This window comes from Coregonus lavaretus (genome assembly GCF_964263955.1).
Source record: "Coregonus lavaretus genome assembly, chromosome: 25".
NCBI classification, from domain to species: Eukaryota; Metazoa; Chordata; class Actinopteri; order Salmoniformes; family Salmonidae; genus Coregonus; species Coregonus lavaretus.
Window position 1 is genome coordinate 32884625 of NC_140012.1, and position 14446 is coordinate 32899070.

The 14446-nt window shown below is 44.7% G+C and overlaps 1 protein-coding gene across 1 annotated transcript in view; it reads right to left on the minus strand.

Annotated features, from left to right (window-relative positions):
* Window positions 1-14446, minus strand: part of LOC311100891 (integrin alpha-9-like) — a 46045-nt gene that overhangs the window by 11447 nt on the left and 20152 nt on the right. The window contains exons 5-9 of the mRNA XM_084141882.1: window positions 14369-14441; window positions 7553-7636; window positions 5909-6017; window positions 5651-5758; window positions 663-788 (exon numbers count right to left, since the gene is read on the minus strand). Of these exons, the coding sequence (XP_083998008.1) occupies window positions 663-788; window positions 5651-5758; window positions 5909-6017; window positions 7553-7636; window positions 14369-14441 (500 nt within the window). The remainder of the gene's footprint in view (window positions 1-662; window positions 789-5650; window positions 5759-5908; window positions 6018-7552; window positions 7637-14368; window positions 14442-14446) is intronic.

Consider the following 14446-nt stretch of genomic DNA (forward strand, 5'->3'; position numbering starts at 1 on the left):
AGAGAGAGAGAGAGAGAGAGAGAGAGAGAGAGAGAGAGAGAGAGAGAGAGAGAGAGAGAGAGAGAGAGAGAGAGAGAGAGAGAGAGAGCGAGAGCGAGAGCGAGAGCGAGAGCGAGAGCGAGAGAGAGAGAGAGAGAAAGAAAGAGAGAAAGAGAGAAAGAGAGAAGGGGGGAGAGACAGAGGGAGAGAGAGACAGATACATAGAGAGAGCGAGAGAGAGAGAGAGAGAGAGAGAGAGAGAGAGAGAGAGAGAGAGAGAAGGAAGAAAGAAAGAAAGAAAGAAAGAAAGAAAGAAAGAAAGAAAGAAAGAAAGAAAGAAAGAAAGAAAGAAAGAAAGAAAGAAAGAAAGAAAGAAAGAAAGAAAGAAAGAAAGAAAGAAAGAAAGAAAGAAAGAAAGAAAGAAAGAAATGAACAGATGATACACTACAACACACATCAACAAAGGAAACACTTTCAGTGAACCCTAAAACTCTACTGACTGTGACTGTCCAAGTGTGTGTGAAAGTGTGTGTGCATGCATCTGTCTGTGTGTGTGCGTGCATGCATGTGCCTCCCTCTCTCTGTGTGTGTGTATGTTTGCATGCATGCTTCTGTGTGTGCAACTTTCTCTCTCTGTGTCTGTGTGGGTGTGTGTCTCTCTCTGCATGTGTGTGTTTATTTACCAGGACCCTGCGGCCAGACTTGGTGAAGAAGGCGAAGATGGTGTGGAAGATATTCTCTCTGTCCTGGGGGATGGTACAGGGCTGGGGGTTCCTGTGGGGGGTGCAGTTCCCTCGCCCCTCCGCAACCTGGGGAGATGGAGGGAGAGGGGGAGAGAGGAGGGGGAGGTTGAGGGAGGATGGGAGTTGGAGAGACATAAATATCTCAGAATTATTCAACAATTTACACATTCTACAATTAAGTAATAGCAGTCGACTCTCCTGAGAGCCCAATAATGTTATTTTTAAGACCCACTGATGTTCATACAAATATATTTATCATAATGTTCAAGGTTTCACAACATGGTTTTTACTTGTTTTAAAAAGTACAAGGACTGGGGGCCTGTGGGACCGTCGGTGAGTGATGAGAAAAGTCTGACTGGTTCATCGGACTCGGCCTTCAGCTTGTACGGATCCCCAGGGTGTGGGGTTGAGAGTGTGAATGTGGAGACTGTCTGTGTCCCAAATGGGAACCTACTCCCTATATAGTGCACTAGTTTTGACCAGGGCCCAAGGGCTCTGGTCAAAAGTAGGACACTATATACGGAGTAGGGTGCCATTTGGGACGCAAGCCTGTCTATCAGGCCTACTGTCAGCTACTCCTGCCGATGTCCCAGGATTGTTATGGGTCTTAGGGGGTGAGAGGAAGTTCTGTCCCCCAGCAGGAGGTGGGGGAAGAACGCGACGGACGGTGCCGCTTCCTGACAGGTTTCCCCATATGGAGTGATTTAGAGCCAGGGTGGTTTTCCACCACCAACCATACCCCCAGGGAAGGCTTCCCCATTCTGCTTTCCCTTTCCTCTGCCTCTATACCCCCCATTCATTTCTTCTCTCTCTCTCTCTCTCTCTCTCTCTCTCTCTCTCTCTCTCTCTCTCTCTCTCTCTCTCTCTCTCTCTCTCTCTCTCTCTCTCTCTCTCTCTCTCTCTCTCTACTCTCTCTCTCTCTACTCTCTCTACTCTCTCTACTCTCTCTCTCTCATTTAAGGGCTTTATTGGCATGGGAAACATATGTTAACATTGCCAAAGCAAGTGAAGTAGATAGTAAACAATGTGCAAATAGTTAAAGTACAAATGGGAAAATAAATAAACATAAATATGGGTTGTATTTACAATGGTGTTTGTTCTTCACTGGTTGCCCTTTTCTTGTGGCAACAGGTCACTAATCTTGCTGCTGTGATTGTACACTGTGGTATTTCACCCAGTAGATAAGGGGTTTTATCAAAATTGGGTTTGTTTTCAAATTCTTTGTGGATCTGTGTAATCTGAGGGAAATATGTGTCTCTAGTATGGTCATACATTTGGCAGGAGGTCTCTCTCTCTCACATCTCTCTCTCACACACACACACACACTTCATCCAGACCTGGGAGCTCCCTCCCTCTCATCCAGAAGTGGAAGTGTCCTATAACCTCTCCATTGTCTGTTTTATACCACACACTGCCTCTCTCCTCTCTACCCCTTCACATCACTATTTTATACTATCTACAGCTACTATTTTATGACTTTGGGCTTAACTGTCCAGTGTGTCCTGTGTTTTTGTTGCTTCAATCCACTGCCTGAGAAAGAGTAATGCTTGCGTCCCAAATGGCACCCTATTTCCCATATAGGGCACTACTTTGTAGGGAATAGGATGCCTTTTTGGACAGAGACTATGATACATATAGTGGGCTAACTTTAACTCTGTCTGTTAGATGAGAGCGATAATGGGAGAATGAGAGAGATAGATAGAAAGAGAGAGGAGAGAGAGAATGATAGAGAGAGATAGAAAGCGAGAGGAGAGAGAGAATGAGAGAGAGATAGAAAGCAAGAGGAGAGAGAGAATGAGAGAGAGAGATAGAAAGAGATAGGAGAGAGAGAATGCGAGAGAGAGATAGAAAGAGAGAGGAGAGAGAATGCGAGAGAGAGATAGAAAGAGAGAGGAGAGAGAGAGCGAGAGAGACTCCCTGCTAGAAGAGAATTTCATGGTATAGAATTCTGAACAGATTGATGGTATGTTTAGCTTCCCTAGAGTAAGGCCACAGCTCATTTTGCTGTGATACAGTATATCAATAAAGACATTGTTGACTCTCATAAGCTGGTTTTGTTTTACAACTGCACCCTGCTATTAGCAGATTTATTGTACATGAAAAATAATGTCGTTTTTGGCATCAGTGTGTAGCCCACCATTTGGTGCCAGACAGGTGTTTGACTAATTAACAAATTGTGCACGTTTTTTTTGCATGTTTATCTTGTCTGTTAATAGATGTCGGTCACTCTGAAATACAGTATAAGGAGAACATCCCACTGTAAAATGACCTCCCCTATAGAACAGAGAGTCTACATATTCAGACAGTGTTAACACAGACAAAGCCTGTATCCCCAAATGGCACCCTATTCCCTATGTAGTGCACTACTTTTATCCAGGGCCCCAGTTTCTGATCTCTGTGACTCCAAATCTACATTAGGGATGTTATAGAATAGTAGAATGATCTGCAGGTGTCCCATTACACCCCCCCATCCACTCCCCCAATCTCCCCGTTAGTTCCGTGCAAGCTGTCTGATCCCTCCAAGTGATTCCAGATGTGGTGATGCAGGGTGGGATACGGTCTGCAGTCTCTGCTCCAATCCTCCCATTCACACAGTCAACACAATTAACAGGTTGAGCTCTCCCCTGATCTACCTATATGCAGGGGTTATGAAAACACAGCACCCACTGGGGGTATGGAGTTTCTTAGCCTAAATGAGACACTGTTGTTGTGAAACAAAATGGTTGCCCAGCCAGGCTAGCTATAGTAGCTATATCAACATTTATTTCCCCTTTATATACATTTTTTCTTGGCCTCAAAAGGTGCCTCGCACTGTTCTAACAGGTCCTGTGTTCCATGACCTGAGACGGATAAACTAGAAGGCCATTTTAGCAGCTTGTATTAAAGTGTTTGCTAATGTGGATCCAGAGCACTCGGCCATGAAGGCAAACAAGAGTGATATACTTCATTCAGTAGGATAAAGGCAAGAAAGAATGTGGATGGCCTGTAGGTCGATAAACCAATAAATAACGCCAGAGGTACTGATGTTTGGACGAATGGGTAAATAGTGTGGGGAGACTACTGTTGGACATACAGTATAGACAGGGAAATAATGTAGGTATTATGGGTCTCCCCTCTGAGCCTGGTTCCTCTCTTTTTTACTAGCCTTTTGCTTGCCCTTTGGGGTTTAGGCTGGGTTAAGGCGTCAGCATGCTTCAGTTCGGCTGGCGCCTAGCCAAGAACCGAACGAGTGTGCTCGCATAGTCCCTTAACCTCCTAGGGCTTAGTGGTCACATACGTGGACAGCACTTTTTAGCTCTTATGTCCACAATTGTGTAGAAGTTCTGTCATATTTCATGGCTTATTCTGATTTAGATATTTATAAAAGCCTTGTATATTTGTCATGACATGCAAATTTGAAAAAAAAAGTGTAAAACTAGCAACTTTGTAGGTCGCTAAACATGAAGTACACGTAAGTGTACTTATGGACTGAGGCTCCTCGAAACAGCTAATATGCTTGTAAACATGCACACACGTAAAATGGGAAAAAAGCTAGCTCTGATGCAGCTAAAAAGCTGTACATGGTCCCAATGAAATAAATAACAATTAAATCACTAAATACATACATACATACTTAAATTAGTTGTGTTGAAAATGTTAGCCTAATGCAATTCGGACCATGAATCCACATATGTGGACATCATTTTTCTCTAAAAGTACATCATATCAAAAGATGATACTTAGTTTTTATTCTAATTAGGTTCCAATAAGCCCAAATAGCAAAGAGAAATAAAAAATGCATGTAAAAAAACAGCTTGGGCCTTAAGAGGTTAAAATACCTTTTCTTGAAAAATCTGAAAAAAGCGGCAATAGTACTATTTGTCCATTTTGAGACGCCGTAGCCAGTATTCACTTTCTCAAAATAGTCAGAATTTAAAAAGATAACTCAAGAAATCTGTCATTAATTTTGACGTTTTTGCCAAAGAAAACTCAGTCGTGCAATTTTACATCTAACTAAGTATTTCTCAATGACAAAATGTGCATGAAAACGAGTCGACTCTCGTTTAATGACAACAAAGACTTTATTGAAGAATCCCTACTGCTGACCAATCACTGACGAAGGGGCGTAGACTTCGGCTACTGACTTTGGCTTGCCTTGAGAAAGAATGATGTGTGCCCGAAAAAACCCTTAGTGAAGTCCAAAACAAACAAAAACGTCACAAAATACCTTCATAAGCCCTACTCGCACGGGACTAGTTTTACCATAGAACGTTAGTTATGTAATTATTACCTCAGCATGTCCGTTTTTCCAGTGGACAATTCGGACGGGATTCGTTTTACCAAACTACCCCTGTAATAATTTATTTTCCTCATTCAAAATTGACCGTTTGATGGAAGCCTGGAGGCTCTTCTAGGCGTGAAGATATTTCAAATGTCTAGGGATAGCCTAATATTGGCCTATTGTTTTAATTTGATTGATAGACTGCTTTTGGATGGATGGATCGGTAAATAATGTGGATACCGGTCGATAAATTGGACAGATGGATGGACAGGTAAATAGACTGTTGTTTACAGACAGGTAGGCCAGACTGAGGTACCCACCTATGGAACATGATATGGAACATGTCTGCCCTTTTGCCAGCCAGATGGTTGATTGATAGATAGACAGATACAGACAGACAGACAGACAGACAGACAGACAGACAGACAGACAGACAGACAGACAGACAGACAGACCTGTGAGTCCATGATGTGGAACATGTCGGCCCCATTGCCAGCCAGATGGTTGATTGATAGATAGACAGATACAGACAGACAGACAGACAGACAGACAGACAGACAGACAGACCTGTGAGTCCATGATGTGGAACATGTCGGCCCCATTGCCAGCCAGATGGTTGATTGATAGATAGACAGATACAGACAGACAGACAGACAGACAGACAGACCTGTGAGTCCATGATGTGGAACATGTCGGCCCCGTTGCCAGCCAGCCGGTTGGGGATCCTGATGTCCACTATGGAGCCAGGGAGCCTGCTGGGGCCGTTGTTGATCACCTGGAAGAAGATGAGAGAGAGAGAAATATTAGGGAGATAAAGATGGTGGAGGGTAGAGAAAAATAGAAAGTCAGGGGTTAGAGAGGTAGGAAATTGAGAATTGAGGTTAGAGAGAGATGGTGGTGGTGGTGGTGGGGGGGTCCCCAGTACCTGAAAGGTGAAGTTGAGTGGCTGGAAGTTACACTCCATGTCCTCCAGCTGGACGAAGCGAGAGGCATCGATGGAGTTCCCATACACAAAGGACGTCGGGTTCACCACACTGTGGACAGACGGACAGACAGACAGAGACAGAAAGACAGGCAGAAAGGCAGACAGGCAGGCAGATGGACAGTTAGACAGTTCAAACAACAGTCCGTCTCACAATCAGTAATTGGTATTGCACAGAACCAACAGATTCATGTCAATATCATTATTCAAGGCTATCAAATCACATTTTTCTATAAGAAATTTGTGTAGGTCTGTATGTTTCATATATAAATTGACTGTTAGAGGGAGTGATTAAAGACTGGTGTGTGTTGTCCAGATGTTTTCTTTGTGTCCTGTGGGGGAGGAAGGCCGTTCTGTTGTTGTGAGAATGGAACATATCAGCTTGAAAGCCCTTTATCTCTAGCTGCATTTTATCAGAGAGTTAGTTAGTTCAGAGAGAGAGAGAGAGAGACTGAGACACACAGAGAGAGAAACACAGAGAGAGAGACACACACAGAGAGAGACACAGAGAGAGAGAGACACAGAGAGAGAGAGAGAGAGAGAGAGAGAGAGAGAGAGAGAGAGAGAGTGTAGTTCAGAGAAAATGGAGTGAGAGACGCAAATAGCCAAGTTCCTCCACAGAGAGGAAACAGCTCAGCTACAGCTCTGCTGTCTGATAATGTAGCTCAGCTCTGCTGTCTGATAATGTAGCTCAGCTCTGCTGTCTGATAATGTAGCTCAGCTCTGCTGTCTGATAATGTAGCTCAGCTCTGTCTGTCTGGTGTCTTTAATCTGTGAAGAGCCTTAGAACAGAGCTGTAGAGACCAGGCAGACACAAACTAGCAGAGAAACTGAGCGTTAGTTTAACTATCACTTTGATCTTAATGTGACCGTTTGTATTAATCTTGATACAGTTCAAATAAACAGAGTGACTTTGTCTCTCAGCTTGATTCTAGCCTACCATCTTAGAATGCAGTTAAAGCTGCTTGATACTGTATATTTGAATAATCCATGGAGTTGTCTAGTGACTTCATGTGATAGCATAAGGGTAGCATAAGTTCAGAGTCTACGCGCCCAGACAGTATGAGGATGTAGTGTGTTTGGACCATAGAGATAGTTAGAGGATTCAACTTTGATATAACCACTTTTAGCATGGGCATTAACATTGAGGGCTTCCACCATTTTAGAGTAGTCAACAGGGCGGGGATTACTATGGGTTGGGAGTGATCAGCCAATGATCAGAGCATGGTCTTCTTCTTGGGTGCTATGGTTTGTAAATGGCTTTAAGCTATATCACCGCCATCTAGTGGCCACAATAAATTAATGACACAATATTTGGTTCAGGACTCCAGCACTGCAGGTGCAGGTAAATCACCAATATTAGCTTTACGCTTTTTTCAAAAACAAAATAAGAAGAAAATAGACTACTTTAAAATGGAGATAGCCTCAATGGCGCTGCCCATGCTGTCACATATGCTGTCAAGGCGCAGAAACAAAGATCTTTCCATCTCTATGGTTTGGCCTAACTGTAGTGAATGGCTTACTGTATGTCTGCATTGCAGACAAAGTAATTATGTTTTGTCCTCTTGCACTTTTTGAACCACTTACCCAGTGATAGTTGTGTCCACCTCATGGACCAGTGGGATAGATAGATCCAACGTGTTGTCCAACAGTTTATGCTCAGGGTTGGCACTACAATGAGAAAACAATAGCAGGCATTTAACATATAGTCGATGATAGTAGATCGCCAATTTTCAGCATAGTGATTCAAGTACAAATCTTTGTATTCTTGACAGCAACATGGAAGAGAAAGTTAGCTAGGTCTTAAATTCTTCTGTCCAAAGAAATAAAGCTCTTCCTCTTTTTTTCCACTGCTAATTTCCCTAATCTGGAAACTTGGAGTTATTCACCCCTCCCAGCCTTATGTGACAGCAGTCCCCTCCCAGCCTTATATGACAGCAGACCCCTTCTGGCCTTATGTGACAGCAGTTGTAGCCATAGCCGCATGAAGTAGGGGTGCTGAAGGTACTGCAGCACCCCCTGAAAAATCAGAATAAATAAAAAATATTCATAAAAAAATATAGAATTGTTTGAAATATTTTTTCCCCCACAAAAGTAGTGTACTGGGTGCTTCTACATCTGCATTGCTTGCTTGGTTTTAAGCTGGGTTTCTGTATAAGCACTTTCTGACATCTGCTGATGTACAGTGCCTTCAGAAAGTGTTCTATGTGATTGTTTACACATTTTGTTGTTTTACAAAGTGGGATTAAAATTGATTTGTTGTTTTTTGTCAACGGTCTACAAAAAATACTCTGTAATGTGGAAGAAAAATTCTAACATTTGTAAAAATTGAAAAAAAATTAAACAGTAATATATCTTGATTAGATAAGTATTCAACCCCCTGAGTCAATAAATGTTAGAATCACCTTTGGCAGCGATTAAAGCTTTGAGTCTTTCTGGGTAAATCTCGAAGAGCTTTCCACACCTGGATTGTGCAACATTTGTCCATTATTCTTTTCAAAATTCTTCAAGTTCTGTCAAATTGGTTGTTGATCATTGCTAGACAACCATTTTCAGGTCTTGCCATAGATTTTCAAGCAGATTTAAGTCAAAACTTTAACTCGGCCACTCAGGAACATTCACTGTCTTCTTGGTAAGCAACTCCAGTGTAGATTTGGGCTTGTGTTTTAGGTTATTGTCCTGCTGAAAGGTGAATTAATCTCCCAGTGTCTGGTGGAAAGCAGACTGAACCAGGTTTTCCTCTAGGATTTTGCCTGTGCTTAACTCAATTCCATTTATTTTTTGTCAAAAAATAAAATACTAATTCCCAGTCCTTAACGATTACAAGCATACCCATAACATGATGCAGCCACCACTATGCTTGAAAATATGGAGAGTGGTACTCAGTAATGTGTTGTATTGGATTTTCCCCAAACATAACCCTTTGTATTCAGGACAAAAAGTTAATTGCTTTGCCACATTTTTTGCAGTCTTACTTTAATGCCTTGTTGCAAACAGGATGCATGTTTTGGAATATTTTTATTCTGTACAGGCTTCCTTCTTTTCACTTTGTCAAGTAGGTTAGTATTGTGGAGTAACCACAATGTCGTTTATCCATCCTCAGTTTTCTCTTATCACAGCCATTACATTCTGTAACTGTTTTAAAATCACCATTGGCCTCATGGTGAAATCCCTGAGCAGTTTCCTTCCTCTCCGGCAACTGAGTTAGGAAGGTCGCCTGTATCTTTGTAGTAACCATCCAAAGTGTAATTAATAACTTCACCATGCTCAAAGGGATATTCAACGTCTGACTTTTGTTTTAACCCATCTACCAAAAGGTACCCTTCTTTGCGAGGCATTGGAAAACCTCCCTGGTCTCTGTGGTTGAATCTGTGTTTGAAATTCACTGCTAGACTGAGGGACCTTACAGATAATTATATGTGTGGGGTACAGCGATGAGGTGGTCATAAAAAATGCATGTATTGTAGGTTAGTATTGTATTCGGCTGTGCCGGGTGTAGCACGAAGCTAGCTAGCTAACCCACCACCTGGACTAGCTGGCGAGTAGCTATTAGCAACGGTATAGTTGTTTCACGCCTGAGAGTGCCTGTAATTACGCCAGCTGGCTGCCTACAATAATTACATACAATAATTGCCTACCATTCAGCTGTTTTCTAACCTCATTGTCTGAACCGTTAACGTTAGGTAGCAAGTGGCTACTGTGCTTGAAATTTAGCTAGCTTGTTGCTACCTGGATAGCTACTAGTAAACAATAGCTGGAACGACCGAGCGAACAGACGCGAACTGGCTGAGTCATCTCAGTGGCTAGCTTTGCACTTGGCTAGCTAACAGTAGCTGCTAGGGGTAAGTCATAACCTACATTTGAGTTTTTTTTTTTTTACATATTGATAGCCCGAGTCGTTCAAGGAATTCGGGACATGGGTGACTAGTTAACGTTAGTTTGGCTCTCTCTGTGTGTTCGTGCCGTGAAAGGAGGGGTTCTTCTTTGTCTGAAAGCAATGGCTAGCTAGTTTGCTAACTATTCTAGCTAACTAACTGGCTGAATAAGTTGACGGACTCGCTCATGCTGTCGGGACTAACCCACAACGTTAGACACGGACACGAACGATCTGCTTGCCTGTTGATACACTGGTGGTTTGTTGTGGCCGGCATGCTAGCTGGCTGTGGCGTCTTATGACGAGGTGCCCGGACGATTTTCACGGAATAATACTGCACCTAGTTAGCTAGCTGAATAAACTAAGTTAGTCTATTCCTAGAAAACATTGAACCGCTGTAGTTTACAACAATTATAGTTTCTGAGGTGGAAGTTGGGAGAGTTATATTTGGTGGTTGTGGTGAGGGAGGCCCCGCTCTCTCCTTTCCCAGATGTTTAGTTCATTTCATTCCGATCTCCTCTGCATTATTGTAGCCATCTGCTGCAGCCTGTCAACTATGCCTCTGCCTATCCCTGTTCTCTCCTCTCCGCACAGGCTACACAAATGCCTGACACCGCGTGGCTGCTGCCTCTCTAACCTGGTGGTCCCTGCACGCACCTCCCACGTGGAGTTCCAGGTCTCAGGCAGCCTCTGGAACTGCCGTTCTGCTGCCAACAAGGCAGAGTTCATCTCAGCCTATGCTACCCTCCAGTCCCTCGACTTCTTGGCGCTGACGGAAACATGGATTACCACTGAAAACACTGCTACTCCTGCTGCTCTCTCCTCGTCTGACCATGTGTTCTCGCATACCCCGAGAGCATCTGGTCAGCGGGGTGGTGGCACAGGAATCCTCATCTCTCCCAAGTGGACATTCTCAATTTTTCCCCTGACCCATCTGTCTATCTCCTCATTTGAATTCCATGCTGTCACAGTCACTAGCCCATTTAGCTTAATATCCTTGTCATCTATCGCCCTCCAGGTTCCCTTGGAGAGTTCATCAATGAGCTTGACGCCTTGATAAGTTCCTTTCCTGAGGATGGCTCACCCCTCACAGTTCTGGGGGATTTCAACCTCCCTACGTCTACATTTGACTCATTTCTCTCTGCCTCCTTCTTTCCACTCCTCTCCTCTTTTGACCTCACCCTCTCACCGTCCCCCCCTACTCACAAGGCAGGCAATACGCTTGACCTCATCTTTACTAGATGTTGTTGTTCTACTAATCTCACTGCAACTCCCCTCCAAGTCTCCGACCACTACTTTGTATCCTTTTCTCTCTCCCTCTCCTCCAACACTACTCACTCTGCCCCTACAGAGATGGTAATGCGCCGTCGCAACCTTCGCTCTCTCTCTCCCGCTACTCTCTCCTCTTCCATCCTATCATCTCTTCCCTCTGCTCAATCCTTCTCCCTCCAATCTCCTGATTCTGCCTCCTCAACCCTCCTCTCCTCCCTTTCTGCATCCTTTGACTCTCTATGTCCCCTATCCTCCCGGCCGGCTCGGTCCACCCCTCCAGCTCCGTGGCTTGATGACTCATTGCGAGCTCACAGAACAGAGCTCCGGGCAGCTGAGCGGAAATGGAAGAAAACTAGACTCCCTGCGGACCTGGCATCTTTTCACTCCCTCCTCTCTACATTTTCTTCATCTGTTTCTGCTGCTAAGGCCACTTTCTGCCACTCTAAATTCCAAGCATCTGCCTCTAACCCTAGGAAGCTCTTTGCCACATTCTCCTCCCTGCTGAATCCCCCCCCCCCCCATCCTCCCTCTCTGTGGATGACTTCGTCAACCATTTTGAAAAGAAGGTTGACGACATCCGATCCTCGTTTGTTAAGTCAAATGACACTGCTGGTCCTGCTCACACTGCCCTACCCTATGCTTTGACCTCTTTCTCCCCTCTCTCTCCAGATAAAATCTTGCGACTTGTGACGGCAGGCCGCCCAACAACCTGCCCGCTTGACCCTATCCCCTCCTCTCTTCTCCAGACCATCTCCGGTGACCTTCTCCCTTACCTCACCTCACTGATCAACTCATCCTTGACCGCTGGCTATGTCCCTTCCGTCTTCAAGAGAGCGAGAGTTGCACCCCTTCTCAAAAAACCAACACTCGATCCCTCTGATGTCAACAACTACAGACCAGTATCCCTTTTCTCTTTTCTCTCCAAAACTATTGAGCGTGCCGTCTTTAGCCAACTCTCTTGCTATCTCTCTCAGAATGACCTTCTTGATCCAAACCAGTCAGGTTTCAAGACTGGTCATTCAACTGAGACTGCTCTTCTCTGTGTCACGGAGGCTCTCCGCACTGCTAAAGCTAACTCTCTCTCCTCTGCTCTTGTCCTTCTAGACCTGTCTGCTGCCTTTGATACTGTGAACCATCAGATCCTCCTCTCCGCCCTCTCCGAGCTGGGCATCTCCGGCGCGGCTCACTCTTGGATTGCGTCCTACCTGACCGGTCGCTCCTACCAAGTGGCGTGGTGAGAAGCTGTCTCCGCACCACATGCTCTCACCACTGGTGTCCCCCAGGGCTCAGTTCTAGGCCCTCTCCTATTCTCGCTATACACCAAGTCACTTGGCTCTGTCATATCCTCACATGGCCTCTCCTATCATTGCTACGCTGACGACACACAACTAATCTTCTCCTTTCCCCCTTCTGATAACCAGGTGGCGAATCGCATCTCTGCATGTCTGGCAGACATTTACATTTTACATTTTAGTCATTTAGCAGACGCTCTTATCCAGAGCGACTTACAATTAGTGAATATATATATATATATATATATATATATATTTATTTTTTTATACTGGCCCCCCGTGGGAAACGAAACCCACAACCCTGGCGTTGCAAACGCCATGCTCTATCAACTGAGCTACATCCCTGCCGGCCATTCCCTCCCCTACCCTGGACGACGCTGGGCCAATTGTGCGCCGCCCATGAGTCTCCCGGTCGCGGCCGGCTGCGACAGAGCCTGGATTCGAACCAGGATCTCTAGTGGCACAGTTAGCACTGCGATGCAGTGCCTTAGACCACTGCGCCACTCAGGAGTACAGGCAGACATATCAGTATGGATGACGGATCACCACCTCAAGCTGAACCTTGGCAAGACGGAGCTGCTCTTCCTCCCGGGGAAGGACTGCCTGTTCCATGATCTCGCCATCACGGTTGACAACTCCGTTGTGTCCTCCTCCCAGAGTGCGAAGAGCCTTGGCGTGACCCTGGACAACACCCTGTCGTTCTCCGCTAACATCAAGGCGGTGACCCGATCCTGTAGGTTCATGCTCTACAACATTCTGAGAGTACGACCCTGCCTTACACAGGAAGCGGCACAGGTCCTAATCCAGGCACTTGTCATCTCCCGTCTGGATTACTGCAACTCGCTGTTGGCTGGGCTCCCTGCCTGTGCCATTAAACCCCTACAACTCATCCAGAATGCCGCAGCCCGTCTGGTGTTCAACCTTCCCAAGTTCTCTCACGTCACCCCGCTCCTCTGCACACTCCACTGGCTTCCAGTTGAAGCTCGCATCTGCTACAAGACCATGGTGCTTGCCTACGGAGCTGTGAGGGGAACGGCACCTCCGTACCTTCAGGCTCTGATCAGTCCCTACACCCAAACGAGGGTATTGCGTTCATCCACCTCTGGCCTGCTGGCTCCCCTACCTCTGCGGAAGCATAGTTCCCGCTCAGCCCAGTCAAAACTGTTCGCTGCTCTGGCACCCCAATGGTGGAACAAGCTCCCTCACGATGCCAGGACAGCGGAGTCACTCACCACCTTCCGGAGACATTTGAAACCCCACCTCTTTAAGGAATACCTGGGATAGGATAAAGTAATCCTTCTACCCCCCCTTACCCCAACCCCCCAAAAAAAAAAAATAATAATAATAATAATAATTGTAAAGTGGTTATCCCACTGGCTATAAGGTGAATGCACCTATTTGTAAGTCGCTCTGGATAAGAGCGTCTGCTAAATGACGTAAATGTAAATGTATGTTAAACACTATTATTGCACACACAGTGAGTCCATGCAACTTATTATGTGACTTGTTTAGCACATTTCTACTCCTGAACTGATTTAGGCTTGCCATAACAAAGGTGTTAAATACTTATTGACTCAAGACATTTCAGCTTTTCATCTTTAATGAATTTGTAAGAATAAAAAATAACATAATTCCACTTTGACATTATGGGGTATTGTGTGTAGGCCAGTGACCCAAAAAATATAAATGTAGTCAATTTTAAATTCAGGCTGTAACACTACAAAATGTGGAAAAGTCAAGGGGTGTGAATACTTTCTGAAGGCACTGAATGTGTGTGTATGTGTGGGGGAGGACTTCTACTCTGAATACCTGACATGATTCGCAAAGTGTACAAATGAAATGTAGATATTTTACCGGTCTATATCGTGTGTATACATCTTCTCATTACCAACAAATGGTCCGGGTTTAGGCTTACCTTACACTAAAAACATTCCCTTTTATTCAATTTATAATGTCTCAACTTACCTTTTTGCATGAACTACAAACTGCAATGTCTCATTTTCCCCTGAAAGCCGGCTTGTGTCGAAGATCACTGCAAGATGA